The 22,935-nt window shown below is 49.7% G+C and overlaps 1 protein-coding gene across 3 annotated transcripts in view; it reads right to left on the reverse strand.

The window, feature by feature from the left end:
* Window positions 1-419: 419 nt before the first annotated feature.
* Window positions 420-22,935, reverse strand: part of PRXL2A (peroxiredoxin like 2A) — a 29,520-nt gene continuing 7,004 nt past the window's right edge. Inside the window, exons 1-6 of one of the 3 annotated variants that reach the window (XM_016226273.3) lie at window positions 15,251-15,346; window positions 13,092-13,271; window positions 11,698-11,795; window positions 9,461-9,601; window positions 7,758-7,922; window positions 420-876 (exon numbers count right to left, since the gene is read on the reverse strand). In XM_016226273.3, the coding sequence (XP_016081759.1) occupies window positions 778-876; window positions 7,758-7,922; window positions 9,461-9,601; window positions 11,698-11,795; window positions 13,092-13,269 (681 nt within the window). In that variant the 5' untranslated portion in view covers window positions 13,270-13,271; window positions 15,251-15,346 and the 3' untranslated portion in view covers window positions 420-777. Of the gene's footprint in view, window positions 877-7,757; window positions 7,923-9,460; window positions 9,602-11,697; window positions 11,796-13,091; window positions 13,272-13,674; window positions 13,694-15,250; window positions 15,347-22,935 lie in introns of those variants that run through there. The other 2 variants (XM_016226274.3, XM_029059730.2) reach the window with 2 other exon arrangements.

Consider the following 22,935-nt stretch of genomic DNA (forward strand, 5'->3'; position numbering starts at 1 on the left):
CTACTGCTTGATTGATTGAGCAGTGACTCCAGACCCGCCGGGACTTCTAGACGGGGAGGTTAGACGGGAAGGTTAGAGTCAGTCGAGTGGGCCGGGCGTGCACTGACACGGACACCGGGAGGTCCCTGAGCCTCGTTCCCAGTTATCCCAGCGCTTAGTACAGTGCCTGGCACATAGTAAGCCCTTAACAAATGCAGAAATAATAATGATGATGATAATAACAGCCAGTCTCAGGTTTGTAGTCGTTTCTGGCCAAATCCATCTGTGCATATACTCAACCACCTGGTTTCATCCATTTGCTAGCCCCAACACAGAACAACTGAAAATGAATGTTTTGGAGCCAGAACCGACCTTCATCGGAGACCAGAGGGCTGTGACCAACCGGTGGGTTCCAATATAAATGAGAGAGTCCAGGAGAGCACGGTGACTAGAGGAGACTTTATTATCATCCCCGGGCTTTGTCGTACCCAGGACGGGATCCCCAGGTCCGCTGGGATCTGCCCGTCTCTCTGTCTCAAACTGGAAACATCCAGCCTAGGTCTGAAGGTGAGGCCTAGTCCTTCATTAGCCCAGTAAGAGACAAAGACACGCTAACAGATCCAAACAGCATCTGGGGGTCTGGAGAACTTGGTCTTCCAACCGAGAGACGTTGCTGACGGCCAGCTAAATTCTTAAGGGCAAGTCAGAGCCCCCAGGAGAACTGCTCGATGACACTTTTCCATCCCAACGACAGCAGCACATGCTGGTGCCAAGTTAAGCTGTTACGCGACTGGCTCTTTACAGAGGTTGCGGTTTTATCCTCTGAGCAGCTTCGAGAACAGACGCAGGGCTTACTTTGTCTCCGAACTCTCTCTCGCGATGCTCCAACAGAATGCCCTGCAAAGGGAAAGAAAAGCTTGAGTGTTAACCTTGTACCGGGAGGCAATTCTGGAACATAATAATGATAATGATAGAAAATTTCTCCCCCTGCTTTCAAAGCCTTACTGAAGGCCCGTCTCCTTCGAGAGACCTTCCCTAAGCCCTCATCTCCTTTTCTCCCACTCCCTTCTGCATCGCCCTGACTTGCTCCCTTTATTCATCTCCCCTTCCAGCCTCACTGCGCTTATGTACATATCCGTAATTGATTTATATTAATGTCTGTCTCGCCTCTCGACTGTAAACTTGTGGGCAGGGAATACGTCCATTTATTGTTACATTGTACTCTCCCAAGCGCTTCACAGAGTGCATACGGTAAGCACACAGTAAATACGATTGAATGAACGAAGAAAAGAACTATTCTTGCTCTGTCGCAAGGTCCAATTTAAGCCTCAACCTCTGCCATAGAAGTGGGCGGGGGGCAGGGAGGTTGGGGGGGGGGGGTGGCCCAAGAAGAGCCAGAAAAAACAAACTCCGTCTTTGGGGAGCAATTCCCAACTGCTGACTTCCCAGCAACAAAAGAGAGGGTGCGTCCCCAGAGTTTGGAGAAACTGAGTCTTCTGGGAAGGGTGAGTACCCAGGGAGTCATCAAAAGGCAAACAAATTCCCAGCAGGGCCAAACTTTCTAAATGGAGAGATGAAGCTGCACCTTGCCCCTCCCGCACACGTGCACACACACGCATACACACACCAAGCCTAGGGGCTTGCCCTCTGCAGTCCCAGAAATGGGTGGACTGGTGAAGGAGTGTGACTCCCTTCTCTCCCTTCTCTTCTTCCCCAGCCCAGCCCGCACACTCCGTTCCTCTGCCGCCGCTAACCTCCTTGGGCCTCGATCCCGCCGTCGACCCCTGGCCCACGTCCTACCGCTGTCCCGAAATGCCCTCCCTCTTCACATCTGCCAAACTAAGCCCTACTGAGAGCTCACCTCTTCCAGGAGGCCTTCCCAGACTGAGTCCCCCTTCTCCTCTGCTCCTCCTCCCCTCCCCATTGCTCCGACTCCCTCCTTCTGCTCTACCCTCCTCCTCCACCCCACGGCACTTGTGTACATTTGCACATATTGATTATTCTATTTATTCTATTAACGTGTAAATATCTAGAATTCTATTTATTTTGATGCTATTGATGCCTGTCTACTTGTTTTGCTTTGTTGTCTACCTCCCCCCTTCTAGACTGTGAGCCCGTTGTTCGGTAGGGATTGTCTCTGTTGCTGAACTGTACTTTCCAAGTGCTTAGTACAGTGCTCTGCACACAGTGAGCACTCAATAAATGCGACTGAATGACTTAGTGAATAGAGCACAGGCGCAGGAGTCAGAAAGATACGGGTTCTAATCCCGGCTCTGCCACATGCCTGCTGTGTGACCTTGGACAAGTCACTTCACTTCTCTGAGCCTGTTACCTTATCTGTAAAATGGGGATTAAGAGTGGGAGCCCCTTGTGGAACAGGGCCTGTTTCTAATCTGATTAGCTTGTATCTATCTCAGCGCTTACAATAGTGCTCGGCACATAGTAAGCGCTTAACAAATACCAACATCATCATTATTATTATTATTATTATGGCGTGAAAAGGTATTAGCTAAGTTGGACATCAAGAAACCTCTGCAAATCCCTTCCCCAAGCCTCAGTTTACCCCAACATGCCAGTTGCTCCTGCAGGATGAGCAGAGAGTTTCACGGTATTACTGAATGCTTACTGTATGAAGAGCACTGTACTAACCACTTCAGGAATGTACAATCCAATAGACCTGATAGACACGATCCCTGCCAACAAGGAGCTTACATCACCCATCTGATAAAGCTTGAATCCTTATACTTCCCCCAATTTGTTCTCCATTTAAACTCGTGCCCACCATTTGGTGTTAGAATAATAACGACGGTATTTGTTAAGCGCTTACTACGTGCGCCAAGCACTGTTCTAAGTGCTGGGGTGAATACACGGTTATCAGGTTGTCCCACGTGGGGCTCACATCTTAATCCCTATTTTACAGATGAGGTAACTGAGGCACAGAGAAGTGAAGCGACTTGCCCAAAGTCACAGCCGATAAATGGCGGAGCCGGGATTAGAACCCACGACCTCTGACTCCCAAGACCTGCTCTTTCCACTAAGCCATGCTGGATGACAGTTCACCGACGGTCAACCATTCTATTGGGAGGGAATTCATTTATTCATTCAATCATATTTATTGAGCGCTTACTATGAGCAGAGCACTGTACTAGCACTTGAAATGTGCATGGACAACTGGATGCCCAGATCTCCTCTGGCCCATGACCTCATTTTAATGCCACTTAATGCCATTTAATGCTACTACCTTCCTGGAGGCTGTCTTCCCCCACCCCCGACCCTGGCACTGTGAAGGACTACCTATTAGCCCCACCCCCAAGACTATGACGGCAGTTATGGTTTCTCTTGAAGCTAAAAAGGGGCAGAAACAGAGCAAAAAAAATCTCCCCCCACCTAGCAGGCTGTGAGGGTTTCCACTCTCCCCAAGGGGATGACTGTCCGGCCAGGGGTCACTCTGCCCACCGTCCGCCCAGGCAGCTTGGTGGGGACTCCAAGGACGAGTCGAATGCCCCATTTTGAGAGCTGCCGTTGCTGTGACTCGGTAAATCCCCGGGTCCGCTGTCTCACGCAATTAGCCCCGAGGAGCGATCATCCCCAGGGAACTGAGGAGCGGCACGGCCGAGGGCCCAGAGCACAGGCTTGGGAGTCGGAGGTCCCGGGTTCCAATCCCGGCTCCGTCGCCTGCCTGCTGGGTGACCTCGGGTTAGTCGCTTCACTTCCTCTGTGCCTGTTACCTCATCTGTAACGCGGGGATTCAACACCTTTTCTCCCTCCAACTTTGACTGTGAGCCCCATGTGGGACAGGGACTGTGTCTAACCTAATTATCTTGTATCCACCCCAGTACTTAGAACAATGCTTGACACATTAAGTAAGCACTTAAAAAATACCATTAACAAACCCCCCCCAAAACCCTGGTTTAGTCTGCTTCTTATCCTTCCCCTTTCCACACTCTCCATCTCTCCCTCTCACCCCTCTCTATACTCATCCTCTTTAAACCCACTCCCTGGCCTGCTTAAGGTGATCACCAAAATCATTTCCGGCATTTAATAAGCAACTGTGTGGGGAGCACATGTCCGCCGAATGATACACTGGATGCGTGCTGTGTGCAGAACGCTATACTGGACTCCTACCGTTGGCAGGACACTACTCTTCTGTGTGCCTACTTTGAGCAGAGAACTGTATTAAGAGTTTATGGATGCAGAACACTGTTCCGAAAGTCCCAGTGAATGGAGTTTGGTGCAGTAAATACATAAAATTATAATGCAGAATATACATTGGAACAGGAAGCGCTCAATAAATACGACTGACTGAATGAAAGAATTAGAAAATACAGTGCTTGAGGAGATCAGAATTGTGGGCGGGGAACGGGTCTGCCAATGTCTCTCCCAAGTGCTTAGTACAGTGCTCTGCACACAGTAAGCGCTGAATAAATACCATTGATTGATTGATTGCTGGTCACCCTGGCCCAGCCTGGCAAGCCGCTGGGCGCTTCCAGGGTAAGTAGGTGGCTCTGGGAACGAGTCAGAGGCAGCTAGCTCCTCTTATCCCCACTCGTCCCAGCCCCCAAAACACGGTCGGGACTCTACGGACAAGCCCACGCTCTTGTCATTCCAGTGGCCTCGGGCCCAGTTTAGGGCTCCGTGCTCTTTGACCTCCATTACTCATGGGGGCCTTTTTCGTATCCCTGCCGGGTGGGACCTTCCTCCTCCTCCTCCCTACCTAGTCCTGGGGGCAGCTGGGGCTTTTTTCATTCCCTTTGGAGACCAGGGTGAGGATCTGTGGGTGGAGAAGTTCCCACCCCCTCAGATTCTGCCTCCAGTTGGCCCAGCTCTGCAGATATAATGCTGCCACCCCTGTAAGCCAATCCCCCCCCCGACACCCATCTTTCAGAGGCAGGCTCTCCTCTTTCTCCTCCCGCCTTTCCCAACTAAGCCCTCATTTCCCCTAGTCCCTCTCCCTTCAGCGTCACCTTTGCACTTGGATCTGTACAGGCGGTTGATATTCACCCTACCCTCGGCCCCACAGCAGTTACGTAAATAGCCATAATTTATTTTAATGTCTGTCTCCCTCTCTAGAGTGTAGATTCCTGTTGGGCGGGGAACGTGTCTACCAACTTCGTTATACTGGACTCTCTCAAGTGCTCGGTACAGTGCTCTGCACATATTAAGTGCTCCATAAATACCACTGATCGACTGTTTTACCGTACTGCCCCAAAAGCTTATTATAGTGCTCTGCACAAAGGAAGTGCTCGGTAACTACAATTGGTTGATTGATTGAGTTTATTTATGGTGCTCCCCTCTGCCTTTCCTCCAATCTCCCTCCCTCTTGCTATTCTAGATCAGTCCAGAGCATTCTTTCCTTACTGCTTCTTTCCCACCGCTCTCTGGGTACCCTGAGCACACAGTGAGGCCTAGAGATGTAAGATTTCAACTCCCGGAGGGGATCTCGGATCAGGACAGTAGCACATCCCAATAAAGCATCCCAGTGGAGCTGTTAGAGAAGCAGCGTGGCTCAGTGGAAAGAGCCCGGGCTTGGGAGTCAGAGGTTATGAGTTCAAATCCCAGCTCTACCACTTGTCAGCTGTTTGACTGTGGGCAAGTCACTTCACTTCTCTGTGCCTCAGTTCCCTCATCTGTAAAATGGGGATTAAGACTGGGAGCCTCACGTGGGACAGCCTGATTACTCTGTGTCTCCCCCGGCGCTTAGAACAGTGCTCTGCACATAGTAAGCGCTTAACAAATGCCAACATTATTATTATTAAAGCTGGAATGCAGCCAGGCAATCCGGATAAGTGGTGCGGGGCTCCACCCGCAGAACAATAGAGTGTAAACAGGGAAAACATCCGACAATCCCTAGACCAGGGGTTGGGAACCTAAGGCTCGCTAGCCAGCTGCGACTCTTCGATATAGCAGATATGGCTCGAGAGCCCTGGTGCCCACTTGGGATTGGCACTGTGAGGGCGTCACCGCTACTTTCTCCCTCACGGTTTCCTGGGCAGGAATGATCTTGCCCGCTCCACCCCCTCTGAGTTGGAATGGGACCGAAGGAGGGTCAAAATGGTGGCTCCACACCTTGGCCTCTGCTGGCAGGATGGTGCCACGCCTTGGGGAACGGTGGGATCCCCCCAGTCTTCCCCACGACATGTTGGAGCTGTTCTTGCCCTTCTCCCTTCCCCGGTGCCCAGGCAAGCGGTGAACCAGCTAAGCCAGGCAAGGCAGGGGAACATTCACGTCTGCCCCATGGGCACTGAGAGCCCCACATTCTGGCAATCAATCAAAGGTATCTACTGAGTGCTTACTGTGTGCAGAGAACAATACAACAGAGTTGGCAGGCATGTTCCCTGCCCGCAACAAGCTTACAGTCTAGAGGGGGAGACATTAACGTAAAGAAATAATGTGAATTACAGATATATACGTTGGCCATCATCACGCTGGGAAGGAAAGCACTATGCCCTCCTCTCCTCTTCACCCACTTCCTTCTGCGTCACCCTGACTTGCTCCCTTTATTCATCCCCCCTCCCAGTCCCACGGTACCTATGCATAGATCTGCAGTTTATTCATTTATATTAATGTCTGTCTCCCCTCTAGACTCTAAGCCATTGTGGGCAGGGACTGTGTCTGCTTGCTATACTGTACTCTTCCAAGCGCTTAGTACAGTGCTCTGCACACAGTAACCGCTCAATAAATATGACTGAATGAATGGAAGTACAGGGGACAAAAAGAGTCCCTGCGACAGCAACACACTCCCCACGGATAATAATAATGATGGTATTTGTTAAGAGCTTACTATGTGAAAAGTACTGTTCTAAGTGCTGGGGTAGATTCAGGGTAATCATTTTGTCCCACGTGGGGCTCAGTCTTAATCCCCATTTTATAGATGAGGTAACTGAGGCACAGAGAAGTTCAGGGGCTTGCCCAAGGTCACACACCAGACAAATGGCAGAGCCGGGATTAGAACTCACGTCCTCTGACTCCCAAGCCCATGCTCTTTCCACTAAAGCACGCTGTTTCCCCTTCCCTTCCTACATGCACTGGAGGAAGAGATTAAACATCCCCATCCCCAGAAGCCAGGTTCAGAGCGGCGGTGGGAGCACCGGCAGAGAGAGATGGGACAACGGTAGCCACACTGCTCTGGCCATCTGGCACCTGCCCGCCCCGCTTCCTAAATAAACCAGAATAATAAATCTGATCTTTCTTTCCCCTTCCCACCCTTCTGTTTTCTCCTCTCTTTCGCACACCATCTGCTCCCAGGTTTTATTTCATTTGGCTCTTCGCTGTATGGGCCGGGAATATGTCTGTTATTGTTGTATTATACTTTTCCAAGAGCTTAGTACAGTGGTCTGCACAAGGTAAGCACTCAATGAGCACGAGCGAATGAATGAAAGGTCTGCCTCAGAGCAATCCAACCACGCAGGGAAGAACCTGGAGCAGGAGAGCCAGGAGAGGCTGTTGTCCTGGCCCGGGGCCCTACAGGGGCTCCCCGGGTCCCCAAGAGAAAAGGGGAGCAGGTCATCCCTGGAGGGATGTCAGAGGTGCCAGGGGAGGTTGATTTGCTGGGAAGAGGAAGATGGGGAACAGGAGAGAGAAATCGCTTGTTGTGGGCAGGGAATGTGTCGATTTGTCGCATTGTACTCTCCCAAGCACTCAGACCTTAGCACACAGTAAGCGCTCAATAAACACGACTGAATGAATGAATCACGGGACGACTGAAAGAGCTTTACTGCAGCCCTAGGAGGCCCTCGGAAAAATTAAGGGAATGGTGAATATCAGCGAGAGCAGAATACCTGTTTGCCTGCCCCAAGGACATACACGCCTCCGAGGATCAGTCCTTCTCCCTCCAGGTTACCGGAGAAGCCCCTGTTTCGGGCCCGAAGGAAGTTCTGCCACACGCCCAGGCGGATGAACCCCAAAAACAGCATCTTCCTCTTGTGGGGACCATAGAATTTTTTCTGCAAGGACAAACGATCGTACGATAAGTCATCACCTCAGGGCTGGCGGAGAGGGAAGCGAAGGCACCGTGGTGGACGAGAAGCCGAGGAGCATTACGGAGCATGGAGAGCCTGTGACCGTGGCGCATATTTGGGAGGTGAGATGCCTAACCGACACGGCCTTGAAGCCCCACGAACTTCCTTCGTGTGCAAGTTCAAGAATTTCCAGCCACCCAGAAAATCTCCAGGATCTAGCCTGAGGTACCGCAATGCGCATCCAGCAACAGAATCTGGGTGAGCGCCGCGTGTGTGGGTGTGTCTGTCTGCGTGTGCAGGCGCGTACATGCAGGTCTCCTGAGACCTCCACCCTTTTGCCCCTGACCTACTTTCAACCCAAAAAGTTCTGGTCACCTTACTGAAAGGACACAAAGATAATCCATGACCTTCTAAGAGCCCACTATCTAAGCACCCACTCCCCTCCACTATCAAGCCAAGAAGGGCTCCAGAAGGATCTGAACCAATGGCATGCCTATAAAATGCCCAAATGCACGCTCTCGCCTAAATTAACAAGAAAAACACTCACACCCTCTGTGAGCCGGGAAGGGAAGCCCCCGCAAAACAGACGGGAGGGAAAGAGATTCTTCCGCAAGGTTAGCCCAGAAAACTGGATGAAATCATTCGAATAGATTTCACTGGATCCTAGTGATCGCCGATTTTACAAGGTGGGAGAGGAAAGAGCGGAGCCCAACAACTCTGAACACCTGAAAGTGGGTCCCCGGGGGAAGCAAGTATATGAGGGAAGGGAACTGTGAGCTTCACGTGGGAGATGGACTGCGTCCAACCTGATGAGCTTACATCTTGGCGAAGCAGTGCGGCCTAGTGGGTAGAGCCCTGGGCCTGAGAATCAGAGGGAACTGGAGTCTAATCCCAGCTCCACCACTTGTCTGCTGTGTGATCCACGGCCAGTCACTTCACTTCTCTGTGCCTCAGTTACCTCGGTCGTAAAATGAGGATTAAGACTGTGAGGCCCATGCGGGACAGGGACCGAATCCAACATGACTTTCTTGCATCTATCCCAGCGCTTTGAACAATGCCTGGCACATAGGAAGCGCTTAACAAATACCATAAAAAAAACTCCAAACAAAAACATCTCGGCAGCGACAGCTGCTCTCCCTCCCATCCATCCTCACGACCGGTAGAACGTGACTTTTGCTTTAGCAACGTCCCACTGAGTCACAGTTCAAGAAGGGCTTGGACAATCCACAAGAAGGTGCTTTTCATAATCTAACTGCTGTTGCTATGGGGCAAGAAAAAGATAGTCATGTAAGAGCATGTCATCAGGATCGAGCAGCCGAAAGACCACTCGGCTGGCAAGAAAGCTCAGCAGAGGCATTTATAGAACGCTAAGCCCGATTAACGAAGCTGAAGCCACACCAACGCCCAACCGACATCAGGCCAAGGCGATTGAGCTTCGCACCTCGGCCACCAGCGCACCCTCCGCCGCCACAGGGCCTTCTAACTTGGCTCTGTACAGCAATCGACGGGGGAAGGAGACTCACCCTTTCATCCAGAAAGATTTCTCCTTTGAAATAGGGCTGGAAATCCTCCACTTCGGTTCCGATCTTTTCTTTCACCACCGCGTAGAGGGGCACCCCCAGCCGGTCAAGCTGAGGTTTCAGAGAGGACAGCTCTGCGGCCTCCTGGAAGACAGTGAGACAGAGAAGGGCTGCAAATCCATGCCCCTGTAGAGACTCCGAGTCTGCAGGGACCTCCAGCACACGTCCAATCGGTCTGACACCCAGACCACTGACCCGAAGGGCTTAGCTCTCAGAAAAATCGAGAGGACCGTAGAACTGGGTGGTTCCTTTCCGGAATGGTGTTCCTTTCCGGAACACTGCGGCTTTCGAGGTGCCAACCCAGGAACTTCGACAGGGAAATTATTTTAATGGCCAGGGTGACGATTGGGATCCACTCAACCAATAGTATTTATTGAGCATTCAACTAACTAGAGCACTGTACTAAGCGTTTGGGAAAGTACAGTTGGACAGAGTTTTTTTATGGTATTTATTAAGCGCTTACTATGTGCCAAGCACTGTACTAAGTGCTGGAGTTTCAAGCTAATCAGTTTGGACACAGTCCATGCCCCACATGGGACTCGCAGTCTTAATCTCCATTTTACAGATGATGCATAGGGAAGTTAAGTGACTTTCCAAAGTCACACAGCAGACAAGTGGTGGAGCCAGGATTAGAACCCAGGTCCCTCTGGCTCCCAGGCCCGGGCTCTATCCACTAAACCGCCCCGCTTCTCAGCTTTGGATAGATGCAATCCCTGCCCACAAGGAGCTTACGGTTAAGAGGAGCTTTCGGTCTATAGGACACCAGACAACATCCGCGAGACAGCTGCCATTGACAGTATCCTCCCAAATCTCAACTTCTAATTGTCCAGAAGTTCCGGGTGCTACAAGTTGCAATTCCAAAGATTCTGATCACCGGAAAAGAGGATGGATGGGGCTGGAGGTGCCTTGGGGTAACGGGTTCCTGGTCACACCAAGGACTATTTTTCCAGATAAAGCAAGTGCACCTGTAACCTGCAAATTTACAAACAGCACGGCCTAGTGGAAAGAGCACAGGCCTGGAAGTCGGAAGACCTGAGTTCTAATCCCAGTTCTGCCAATTGCTTGCCGTGTGACCAAGGGCATGTCATTAAACTTCTCTGCGCCTCAGTTTCCTCAACTGTAAAATGGCAATTCCATGCCCGTTGTCCCTCCTAGTTAGACTGTGAGCCCCAGATGGGACAGGGACTGTGTCCAACCTGATTAACTTGTATCTGTCCCAGCATTTGGAACAGCGCTCGACACACAGTAAGCACTTAAGGATAACTATAATAATATTAATAATAAAATAACAACAAAAAATTTAACCAGGCCTTGGCTGAACTAATAAACCTGACCACCTTGAGCATCAACCAGAGACCAGCCACGCCATGACCTACAAGGCCTACTTCAAAGCTTCCGACTTTATCTCTGAGTGACGAGTTCTAAAACGCATGCATGCAAAATGGAAAAAAAATAGATTTATTCCCGCAGGCCTATAGAACACCCCGCAATTAATTTAATTAAAATGAAAAAATCACATACCCATCCACCCACCCTTTGGAGAACAGAAAAAAAGTTTCCATAACGTTCTCTGCCTGGGCAAAAAGCAACAGACCAATGAAAACCAAGATTTAATGATCGAAAGGCTTTGGAAAGCTTTTGGTCTGCACACGGGTGTCCGGTTTGGGAGAAATTAGTGGTTTGTGGCTAAGAGGATCTCACCACCATTTTGAAGGAAGGAGGGTAATGGACATGCTGTCATGAAACACAACCAAGAGCAGAAGCCACACAACTGGAACCTGAAAGCAAGGCTTCTACTTCCCACTTGGCAGGGAATCACAGAATCATCATCATCATCAGTGGTATTTATTGATTGCTTACTGTAGGCGGAGAACTGTACTGAACGCTTGGGAAAGTACAATATAACAGATTTGGCAGCCCTGTCCACAACAAGCTTCCAGGCTAGAGTTCGCCACATTTGCGATGGTCAGCGTAGACGAGGTCATCCCCTTTCATGCACTCTCATGTCCCCATCCCTATAAACATGGGGGGTTCGAGAGACACAACCTTCAGGATGTCTCCCTGCAAGATATTTGTACCCAACGAATACCGAATGCTCTGAGCAAGCCGTGTATTTGCCAGTGGAAATAAAGAGTTACCGTTGCAAGTCGGCGGGTCACGTGAGCCCCGAAGCCACCTACCTCTCTGCACAAAAATCATCCAGGACGCCGCACAGCCATGATCACGGCCCCATTACGCTGCCAAAGCTCTCGGGCCTTAAACGTTCTCGGTTCCGATTCTGGCAAGAAAGACACGTTCAGCGTTATGTGCCACTCTGGGCACCAGACTGATCATTCAGGTTTAAACTCAATCTATACTACAGAGGAGCGTAGCCTACCAAAAAGAGGCTTCATTTGGGAGTCAAAAGTGGGGGGATGAGAGGCAGACCTGCCCCTGCTGCCTGCCTACTGTGCCATTTGTACCATTCTGGTCTTCAGTATCCTCATCTGTAAAATGGGGATAATCAGCACTGCATTCCCCTCCCTCACAGGAATTTGGGGAAAATAAAATGAGATCGTTAACATGAACATGCTGTGGGACAATAAAGCCCGAAGCAAATCCTAAGTGGGCAGCAGCGTGGTTTAGTGGATAAAATATGGGTCTGGGAGCAGAGGAGTTGGATTCTAATTCTGGCTCTGCCACTTGCCTGTGGTGTGATCTTGGGCAAGTCACTTCAATTCTTTGTGCCTCAGTTTCCTCAACTGCAAAATGGAAACTCAATACCTGTTCTCCCTCCTACTTAGACTGTGAGCCCCAAATGGGGCAGGGAATGTGTCCGACCCGATTAACTTGCACTTAGAACGGTGCTTGATACACAGATTAGCAAATACCATAAAAAAATCCAAGGCAATCAATCAATTAATGGTATTTATTGAGCAGAGCACTGTCCCGAGTGCTTGGGAGAGTAGAATGTAGCAGTCGGTAGATACGTTCCCTGCCCAGAAGGAGCTTTTCCCTGAGGTAGAGATCAGGCTTCCATGGAAACTTGGTATCAGTCTTTTAGACTGTGAGCCCCATGAAGGACAGGGACCATGGTTATTTCCCACCTGGTCGCTCTCTCCCAGCGCTCACCGCAGTGCTCGACACAGAGTAAGCACTGAATGAATAATAATTCTGGTATTTGTTAAGCGCCTACTATGTGCAAGGCACTGTACTAAGCGCTGGGGTAGTACAAGCAAATCGGGTTAGATACAGACCCTGTCCTGCATGGGGTTCAGAGTCCCAATCCCCATTTTACGGATGAGGTAACTGAGGCCCAGCGATGTTAAGTGACTGGCCCGAGGTCATACAGCAGACTAGTGGCAGAACCGGGATTAGAACGCTTGACCTTCTGACTCCCAGGCCCGGGCTCTATCCATTACGCCACGCTGCTTCTCAATACGCTTATTCATTCATTCCTTCATTCATTCAATAGTATTTATTGAGCGCTTACTATGTGCAGAGCACTGTACTAAGCGCTTGGAATGTACAAATCGGCAACAGATAGAGACAGTCCCTGCCCTTTGACGGGCCAGCCTAGGAGTTCAGCACTCACCTTTTCCCAGGGTTTTCAGTTCTGTGTCTTCCAGGTATTCCAGCGTAGCCTTCTCCGGCTTCGTCAGCAGAAGGTCGGTGTTAGCCAGGAGCAGCCCCACCGCCGCTGCTCCCAGGGCACCGACCCCAACGGACCACATCCCCAGGTTGAAGAGCCCCAGGTCCGGGGGCAAAGGCATCCCTAAAGTCCGGGGGGGAAAGAAAGGGGAGAAAGAGAGAGGGGGAGACAGATATTAGGACACATTCCTCAGAGTCACTGGTGCACAGAGGGGGCAACTTCAGCGGCAGGCTGGGTGGGGTTGAGTGGCACAGTCAGGGTGATATTTCCTCCCCGTCCTCCTCCTTCCTTCCCCTTCTTCTCCCTCTCCACCTCCTCCTCTCAGACTAACGCAACAGTCCTCAGGGCTGCATTCCCAATTACAACATAAACGGGGGTGACACCGCAGACATCCTAAATAAGAGATGGATACGGCTCTTCCCACATGCCCGGAATCTGACCTTCGTCACCTTGACTGTAGTGGAAATTTGAAAAACTCTTGGGACTTCACCACATGCACCCGGTACTCTAACGCAAATATCTTAACCTGCGGTTCACAAGGAGATTCCAACGACAGCCTCTCGCCAGATCTCTGCAGTGCGGCATTCCAGGTTCACAGACGGTTTTTGATTTGGTTGGCAAAGGAGACAATGATAATAATCATAGTGGCTTAGTACAGTGCTCTGCACATAGTAAGCGCTCAATAAGTACTACTGAATGAATTTGTTAAGCGCGATGTGACAGCGCTGAGACAGACACAAGATAATCAAGTTGGACATGGTCCCTATCCCACATGGGGCTCGCAGTCTAAGGGGGAGGGAGAACAGATATTGACTCTCCATTTTACTAATGTCAATTAGCATTTCTCAAATTGGAAGGCATGTGGCTTAGTAAATAGAGCACAGGCTTGGGAGTCAAAGGACTGGGTGGCACACACACTTGCCTGCTGTGTGATCTTGGGCGAGTCACTTCACTTTTCTATGCCTTAGGCACATCTCTCCCAAGAGGCCTTCCCTGACTAAGCCCTCTTTCCCTTTTCTTCCACTCCCTTCTGTGCCCAGACTTGCCCCCTTTATTCATCTCCCCTCCCAGCCTCACAGCACTTAAGTACATACCCGTAATTTATTTATTAATGTATATCACCCTCTCCTCTAGACTGTGAGTTTGTTGTGGTCAGGGAATGTGTCTGTGTATTGTAATGTTATACTCTCCGAAGTACTTAGTACAGTGTTCTGCACCCAGTATTAAGCACTCAAAAAATATGACTGATTGACAGACTGACCTCAGGTTCCTCATCTGTAAAATGGGGATTGATATCGGTTCTCTCTCCCATTTAGATTGAGACACACAAGAATCAGGTACTGTGTTAGGCCTGATTATCCCGCATCTACGCCAGCACTTAGTATAGCTCTTGGCACGCAGTAGCATCTAACGAATTTGAATAAATACCACATTTATTCATATCAGACTAAGAAAAGTCGATCGTTCCATTCCGTTCGGATCAAACCACAAAATAGCATGTTACGAAATGCACTTTAAAGGATGGTTTCGGCTCTAGACCGTAAGCTCATTGCGGGCGATGAATGTGTCTGCTTTTTGTTATATTGTACTCCCCCAAGTGCTCTTAGTAAGCGCTCAGTAAATACGACTGAATGAAGGTACAAGAGACACAATGTTGGCTCAGTGGTTGTAGGGCTGGAGCAGGATGTGCTGTAGAGACGACCTTTAAAATGGACACCGCCCGCTGAAGAAAGCATAACTATTCCCCCAGAACCCCTGGGATGCTTAAGTGACGAAAGAACTGCCCTTTCTGGGTGCAGCGTGAGAGATTACACAAGATATATCATATAGATAGATTGCAGAATTTCTGAAGAGGGAAAAAAGCAACATAGAAGCACAGCGCTTAGAAGAGTGCCTGGCACATAGTTAGCACTTAACAAATACTATTATTATTATACTATCTACTCCCTACTTGAATTTTTCTCACTGGCCCAGGACCAGAGGAAAGCCTATTTCTTTGCTGTCTCTCGCTCAGAGGGCCAGACCAGCTAAGCGACTTCAGCCGATCCATTTTGAAGAATTCAAAGTCAAAGCCTCTTCCTCCCTGGAGAGAAGCCACTCACCGTTGGCGACGTCTAAGGGACGCGGGGTCTCCGATCTTCCGCCCGCTGCTGCCGGCCCAGACTCGGAGAGTGGCTCCGAATGCCAAGGGGAGAAATCCCTTCTGAGCGCAGCTGGCACCTATGAGCCCTTTTGACTGGGGCTAGGAAAGGTGGGCGGGCAGGTGGGTGGAGTCGGGCACAACCCCAACCCAGGAACCTTTATGCTCCTTTCAGTTCCTGGCAGCTAATCACACTTCGGAGCCTCTCAAGATGGGAAGGGGGGGAGGGGGAAATGCCAGGCTTCTTCCCAAAGCTTCGCAAAAAACAGACTTTCTCTGTGTCATTAAGAATCCCACAGAGCGTTGCTAAGAGCAGATGCGATTGGTTGGGAAAGGACCACTGCACATTTGGCAGCCGTGGCAGTAATGCTTCTTTCTTCGTCGCAGCCGCACATGGGAGAGTGCACATTTTTCTGGGTGCGAGCTCCAGAGAGCTTAATAATGATGATAATAATGATGGCATTTGTTAAGCGCTTACTACATGCCAGGCACTATACTAAAGCTCTCGGGAGGACACAGGCAAATCGAGTTGGACACAGTCCCCGCCCCATGTGGGGCACAGAGTCTCAATCTTCATTTTACAGAGGAGGTAACTGAGGCCCAGAGACATGAAGTGATTTGCCCAAGGTCAGAGAGCAGACAAGTGGTGGAGCTGGGATTAGAACCCATGACCTTCTGAGTCCCAAGCCCGTGATCTATCCACTGTACCATAATACTGGGTTCTAATCCCAGCTCCGCCACCTGCCTGCCATGAGACCTTGAGTGAGTTACTTAACTTCTCTGTGCCTCAGTTTCCTCACCTGGAAAATAGAGATCCAAATCCTGTTCTTTCTCACGTGAGGCCCTCGGGGACAGGGGACTGCGACCAATCAGATTAACTTGTATCTACCCCAGGGCTTTGAACAGTACTTGACACACGGTAAGTGCTTAACAAATATCACAATTCTTATTATTCAATCAATTTATTATCCCGATTATTATTAATCAAACATGAGCATTTATTGGGGCAGAGCACTGCATTAAGCACTCAGGGATAGTATGCTGAACTCTCCCTTCTCTCCTCCCTAACACCCTACCCTTAATGACGTGGAACTTGGCAGAAACATTCTCAAGTTCCCTCTGGAACCCTTCGCCTGCCGGCCGGTCCTTCCTATTGCGTTTGCCCACGGGAACATATTGACAGTCCTCTTACTCAGGCCTGCTGCTCAGGAGAGCCTTCTCCCCCGCAAAACACCCACTCGCCCTCTTCTCCCCCCAAAACACTCCTCCCCCCGACACACAGGCTCCACCAAGACTCCCAATCAGCTCCCTCCTTCTCCACCCAGGAGGGTGAAGAGCACAGGCAGCGTGAGGCCTTCTCAACCTCCAGAGCTGTGGGTATTCATTCATTCAATCTTATTTATTGAGCGCTTCTATGTGCAGAGCACTGTACTAAGTGCAATTCGGCAACAGAAAGGGACAATGCCTGCCCAACGACGGGCTCACACGGGGGAGACAGACAAGTAGTCAGGCGTCAATACCATCAAGATAAATACAATCATAAATATATACACATTATTAATAAAATAGAGTAATAATGTATACAAATAGGCACAAGTGCTGTGGGGAGGGGAAGGGGCAAGAGCAGAGGGAGGGATTAGGGGGAATGGAGAGGGGAGGGGGGAAGAGGGAAAGGGAGAGCTCAGTCTGGGAAGACTTCCTGGAGGAGGTGAGCTCTCACTAGGGCTTTGAAGAGGCCAGGAGAGCTAGTTTGGCAGATGTGAGGAGGGAGGGCGTTCCAGGTCAGCGGTAGGACGTGGGCCAGGGGTCGACGGCAGGACAGGCGAGAACGGGGGACCGTGAGGAGGTGAGCGGCGGCAAAGGAACCAAGTGTGCAGGATGGGCTGGAGAAGGAGAGAAGGGAGGTGAGGTAGGAGGGGGCAAGGGGATGGAGAGCTTTGAAGCCAAGAGTGAGGAGTTTTTGTTTCATGCGAAGGTTGAGAGGCAACCACTGGAGGTTTTTGAGGAGGGTAGGCTGTAGCTGCCACCACACCCGTGACTAGAGCCGTGGCTGTGAGTTTTGGACTCTGAATCGTGATGAGCCCAAAATGGCTCCTCCAGGCACGATGCCCCGTCCCCCTCGTTGCTCACTCATTCCCACCGGAGTCCAGCTCAGGATAACGGAAGCGGGGCAGAGGCATCCACTTCGAAACGGCAGTGACGCGGTGCAGAGTGCTGGGGAAAGGGAAGATAATGCTCTTTCTATAGAGAAGGGCCAAAGGCTTACTGGTTCTAAGCCCTGCAGAGAGCTGCCTGGCTAACCGCTAGACTGCGTCCCTGCATCCTGCCAGATATGAGTTCTCCCCTTCTCCCACAGATAGGCCGGGCTTCTCCCTACAGAGAGCAGCAGGACCGGGTCCAAGCTGCTCCACTCCTGGCATTCAGTTGCCAACCAGTTGCCACTCAGAACTGGGGAGTCTGGGCTGAGAATTTACTAAACATAACTGTGGTACTTGTTAGGGGCTTACTTTGTGCCAACCACTGTAGTAAGTCCTGGAATACATACAATACAATCAGAACAATCGATCAATCGGGTTTATTGAGCACCTGCTGTGTGCAAAACACTGTTCTAAGGGCTTGGGAGAGTACGATCCAACAGTTGGTAGGCACATTCCCTGCCCACAAGCTTTCAGTCTCCAGCACAGTCCTTCTCCCACATGGGGTTCACAGAATAAAGGGGAGGGATCATCGTTTTTAGGCACAGAGTTAAGTGAGAAGGAACAAGCTGGCACTCAAAACTTCCTCTTGCACCCCATGAATTGCTTCTCAAGATTTAATAATGTTGGTATTTGTTAAGCGCTTACTATGTGCCGAGCACTGTTCTAAGCGCTGGGGTAGACATAGGGGAATCAGGTTGTCCCACGTGGGGCTCACAGTCTTAATCCCCATTTTACAGATGAGGGAACTGAGGCACGGAGAAGTGAAGTGACTTGCCCACAGTCACACAGCGGACAAGTGGCAGAGCTGGGATTCGAACTCATGAGCCCTGACTCCAAAGCCCGTGCTCTTTCCACTGAGCCACGCTGCTTCTCCAAGATTTGGCTCTAGGCGGTTTTCCTGTTCAGAACAATGAAGCTATTTTGGAGAGAGAGCTCCTACTTCACCCAGAAACAGTGAGACGGGAGAGGGGAAGGGGTTAGGGGAGGGTCCCGACCTTTCTGCAGTGGTGAGTTGGAGGGGAGGAGGGGCTCCACTGGTTCATGTACATGATTATTTACTGCATCTAAGGAGCATTTATTTACAATCCGACTTGCTTGTAATCACCCCAGAGCTTAGTACCTCTTACCTAATCTGTAAAATGGGGATTAAGACTGTGAGCCCTAGGTGGGAGTACCTGATTACCTTGCAACTACCCCAGAGCTTGCACATAGTAGGCACTTCATAAATACCGTTATTATTATATAAGGTAATCGGGTTGGACACAGTCCCTGCCCCACACAGGGCTCACAGTCTTAATTCCTGTTTTAAAGATGAGGTAACTGAGGCACAGAGAAATAAAATGCCCAAGGTCACACAGCAGAGAAGTGATAGAGCCGGGATTAGAACCCAGGTTCTTCTGACTCCCAGGCCCATGCTCTAGACACTAGGCCATGCTGCTCCTGTTATAGAGAACTGAGAATAAAGCAAAGCCCACAGATGAACCAAACAAGGACAACACTCACAATAAGCAGCACTGACATGAAGGAGTGTGGCCCACAGGAAAGGACACAGGCCCTGGAGTCAGAGGAGCTGGGTTCTAATTCTGCTCTGCCACTTGTCTGCTGTGTGACCTAAGGCATGTAACTTCATTTCTCTGTGCTTCAGTTTCCTTATCTGTCTTTGTGAATTAAATCCTAGTCCCTGCTAAGTAGACTGTGGGCCCCATGTGGGACAAGGAATGTGTCCTACCTGATTATCTTGTACTTATCCCAGTGCTTAATACAATGCTTGGCACATACCATAATAATAATAATCATTATTTGCTGCTCCAGAACCTTTAGCTTGTTTGATTCCCGTGGGACGGGGCTTTACCCAGGGATCATTTTGGAGTCGAGAGGACTGTTCTGTGAGGATCATATTTTCTCCAAGGCATCTGGCATCAGTCCCTTTAGCATGAGTGCATGGACAGGGCTAGGGGCCCTTGGGCTACTGGCCAATGATTAATCAGAGCCATGAGGTAAGAGATGGAATGTCCCTGCAGAGAAAACTCTGTCCTGAGTCTCTGTGACTGCCGAAGAGGATGATCTGCTGACTTCTGGACAGAAGACACCTGAAAACCTTCCTAGATTTCAGAGGAACAGGGAGGCCCTTGCACCGTCTGACTCTATCGCGAGGGCCGTGCCCTTCCAAAAACTCTGTGCTGAGAAAAAAGTCACACTCAACTCCTCACCCATTTTGGTGCGTGTGCGTGCTCGCGTGCACAAACACATATACACACACACGCAGTTCCTTCAGAGAACGCAGCAGCTCGTGCTCTCCAACTGCTTTCTAGTCAAAACACATAGCGACGATGCATGTTATGTCAGAACCGACTACTCTATTCATCAAGCGACTCTAACAGGACGAACGGTTAAGCGCTTAGTACAGTGCTCTGCGCACAGTAAGTGCTCAATAAATACGACTGAATGAATGAAACGGTATCACACACGGAGGGCACATTTTCATTCAATGGTATTTATTGAGCGCTTATTATGTGCAGAGCACTGTACTTGGCGCTTGGAATGAACAAGTCGGCAACAGATAGAGACAGTCCCTGCCGTTTGACGGGCTTACAGTCTCTTTAAATGCTTTTGGCATTTCACAACGCCTCAAGTCGCCCACTGTAACAAAGGTCAAAGCCGATCAGCTCTGTGGAAAGTAATTACTTTTCCATTCTCATAGGGCTACTTTCACATGGCTACCGAGGATCACTGAAATCGGTAATTTGCTTGTCTTCAGTAAATCCATAATATATCAATAAATATCAGTAATATATAAATCAGTATATATTACTGAATTATTCATAACATACCTCAGTTGTGGGGGTTAAAATCCAGAAAACAGTTTGGCATGCACAAAATCCCATCACTCCTATCCCTGGATTTTACTGGAGCTACCCAAGCTCCTTAAAAATCACCAGCTATTTATTTAAAAAGGAAACAAAAGGATGTAGGAGTAGAAAACCCTGGACTGGCGCCACCATTAACCAATAATCTAGTAGTGCAATTAGTCATTGAGGATGCGTTTCAAATTCTGATTTCTGATTTAACAGAAGTTCACCGCGACTTAAACTTCAAGTGTGTGTCATCTTAACCTGAACATGGCAATCTCATCTGGAGCAGCTGTTCCCCTTCTTTCCAAAACACACAGTTCCATGTCTTAGCCTGCAGCCTCCTCCTCCTCCTCCTCCGCCACTAAGACTCCTTTCTTCTCCAATGATGCCCCCAGCGCTCAGAATCTCCCATAGGAACCACACCCCCATTCATTGTTCATGTGCATCCACCGAAAACCACATTTTGCTCTAGTCGCAGACCAGCAGATTTATTAGCCACTGTTAGGGGAGCCATTAACCGCAATGCCTTCTATTTCTTTGGAATGTTTTGTTCTAAGAAAAGAAAAAGCAATTAAAGCAGATTTAGATTAGGATGAATCTTTATGGGTTGGGAAACTCCAGCTCTGACGAGATGCCAGGTGGCAGGTGACTTCGATGCTTTGAAAGGAATTTAATCTGTAATGAGCTCAGAGGAGGTAAAATGTGAACTTTTCCTTCTGCAGTAGTTTCAGGATGGCAGCCCACCCAGGGAGGCCACGAGAAAGATCACTGCAAGTACTATTAGGGTGGGAGATCTCTGCCGACATGGGTTGGGGAGAGATCTCTGCCGGTAGGGCTGGGGGGGAGATCTCTAATAATAATAATAATAATAATGATTTTTCTTAAGCGCTTACTATGTTTCGGGCACTGTACTAAGTGCTGGGGAGAATACAACCAAATTGCACTGGACACAGTTCCTGTCCCATGTGGGACTCACAGTCTTGAATTCCATTTCACAGATAGGGTAACTGAGGCCCAGAGGAGTGAAGCGACTTACCCAAGGTCACAGAGCAAACAAGTGGCAGAGCCGGGATTAGAACCCATGATCTTCTGACTCCCAGGCCTGTGCTCTAGCCAGTATGCCAAGCTGCTTCTGCTGGGTGGGGATTATCTCTCTTTATTGCTGAATTGTACTTTCACAAGCACTTAGTACAGTGCTCTGCACACAGTAAGACCTCAATAAATACCACTGAAGGATTGAATGAATGAATGAATCTCTACATGTACAGCTGGGGGGAGAGGTCTGCAGGTACGGCTGGAGTGGGAGATCTCTGCAGGAAGAACTGGGATGGGAGATCTCTGTAGGAAAAAACTGGGATGGGCAATCTCTGCAGGTACAGCTGGGGTGGGGTCTCGGGGGCCGCCGGCAATCGAGCAAGAACATTACTTCGGCCCCGCGGGGAACCCTTAGGAAATGGAAGCCCAGTGGAGGCTAATGGGAGAAGAGCCTCAACCCACATCACTGCACCGGAGCTTCAGTCCTCCTTTCCTTTCTCCAGTTCCCAACTGGAGACTCCATCATCAGCCTCAAGAAGCGGGCCAGGATAGTAGCTAAGAGTGGCAAGAATCTCAGCAGTCTCCACTGTAGCACTGCTTGCCATTTTGGAGCGGCCCACAAAAGCAGAGAAGCATAGGTAAGCGCTTTATCCTGGCTGTATCTGCTTCCCTTTAACCCCCCAACAACCCTATCCCAAAATAGCAGCCCGAGCCCCACCACTGCCCTCCCACCAGATCCCCTCCCCTCTGGGCCACTGACAACCCATCCCCCGGCACCCCGGACTCTGGGCCTGACTCCCTTTGTTCACTATCACTCGGTCTGGGTCTGTTCTCACCGTATCTGCAAGAATCTCTGAGAACGCGAGGGTGTCTTTCCCCGCCTTTGCCCCGATTCCCATTCTGGTGGCTGTGTGCACAAAGCTCGGGATTTGGAGCCAGGAGGAAATAAAAAGGCAGAGCTGAACACAACCTATGAGCACAAGCTTTCGGGGGGAAAAAAAATGCTCACATTAAAGTTTCACCCTTCTCCAGAGAAAAAGTGAATAAGGAGGACAGACCTTATCAACCAGCTGGAAGGTGAGAATTGGTGTTTAAGGGTATTACTAATAACGGTAGTATTTGTTAAACTCTTACTATGGGCCGGGCACTGTACTGAGTGCTGGGGTGGATACAGGCGAATCGGGTTGGACACAGTCCCTGTCCCACATGCAGCTCACAATTTTAATCCCCATTTTACAGGTGAGGTGATTGAGGTACAGAAAAATTAAGTGACTTGCCCAAGGTCACCCAGCAGACAAGTGGCAGAGCCGGGATCAGAACCCAGGTTCTTCTGACTCCCAAGCCTGTACTCCATCCTGATGAATTCATCTTCCTGGCCACGTGATCAATCGATCAGTGGTATTTAGGGCTGTACTAAGCACTTGGGAGAGTATAAGAGAATTGGTAGAGACATTCCCTGCCCAAAAGGAGCTTATAGTCCAGGGACTACAGTCTAGAATCACAACATTCAGGAATTTATATATTTATTTATTGGTTATTTACTTGGATCAATTTTTTTAGCT

This window comes from Ornithorhynchus anatinus, chromosome 3, assembly GCF_004115215.2.
Source record: "Ornithorhynchus anatinus isolate Pmale09 chromosome 3, mOrnAna1.pri.v4, whole genome shotgun sequence".
NCBI classification, from domain to species: domain Eukaryota; kingdom Metazoa; phylum Chordata; class Mammalia; order Monotremata; family Ornithorhynchidae; genus Ornithorhynchus; species Ornithorhynchus anatinus.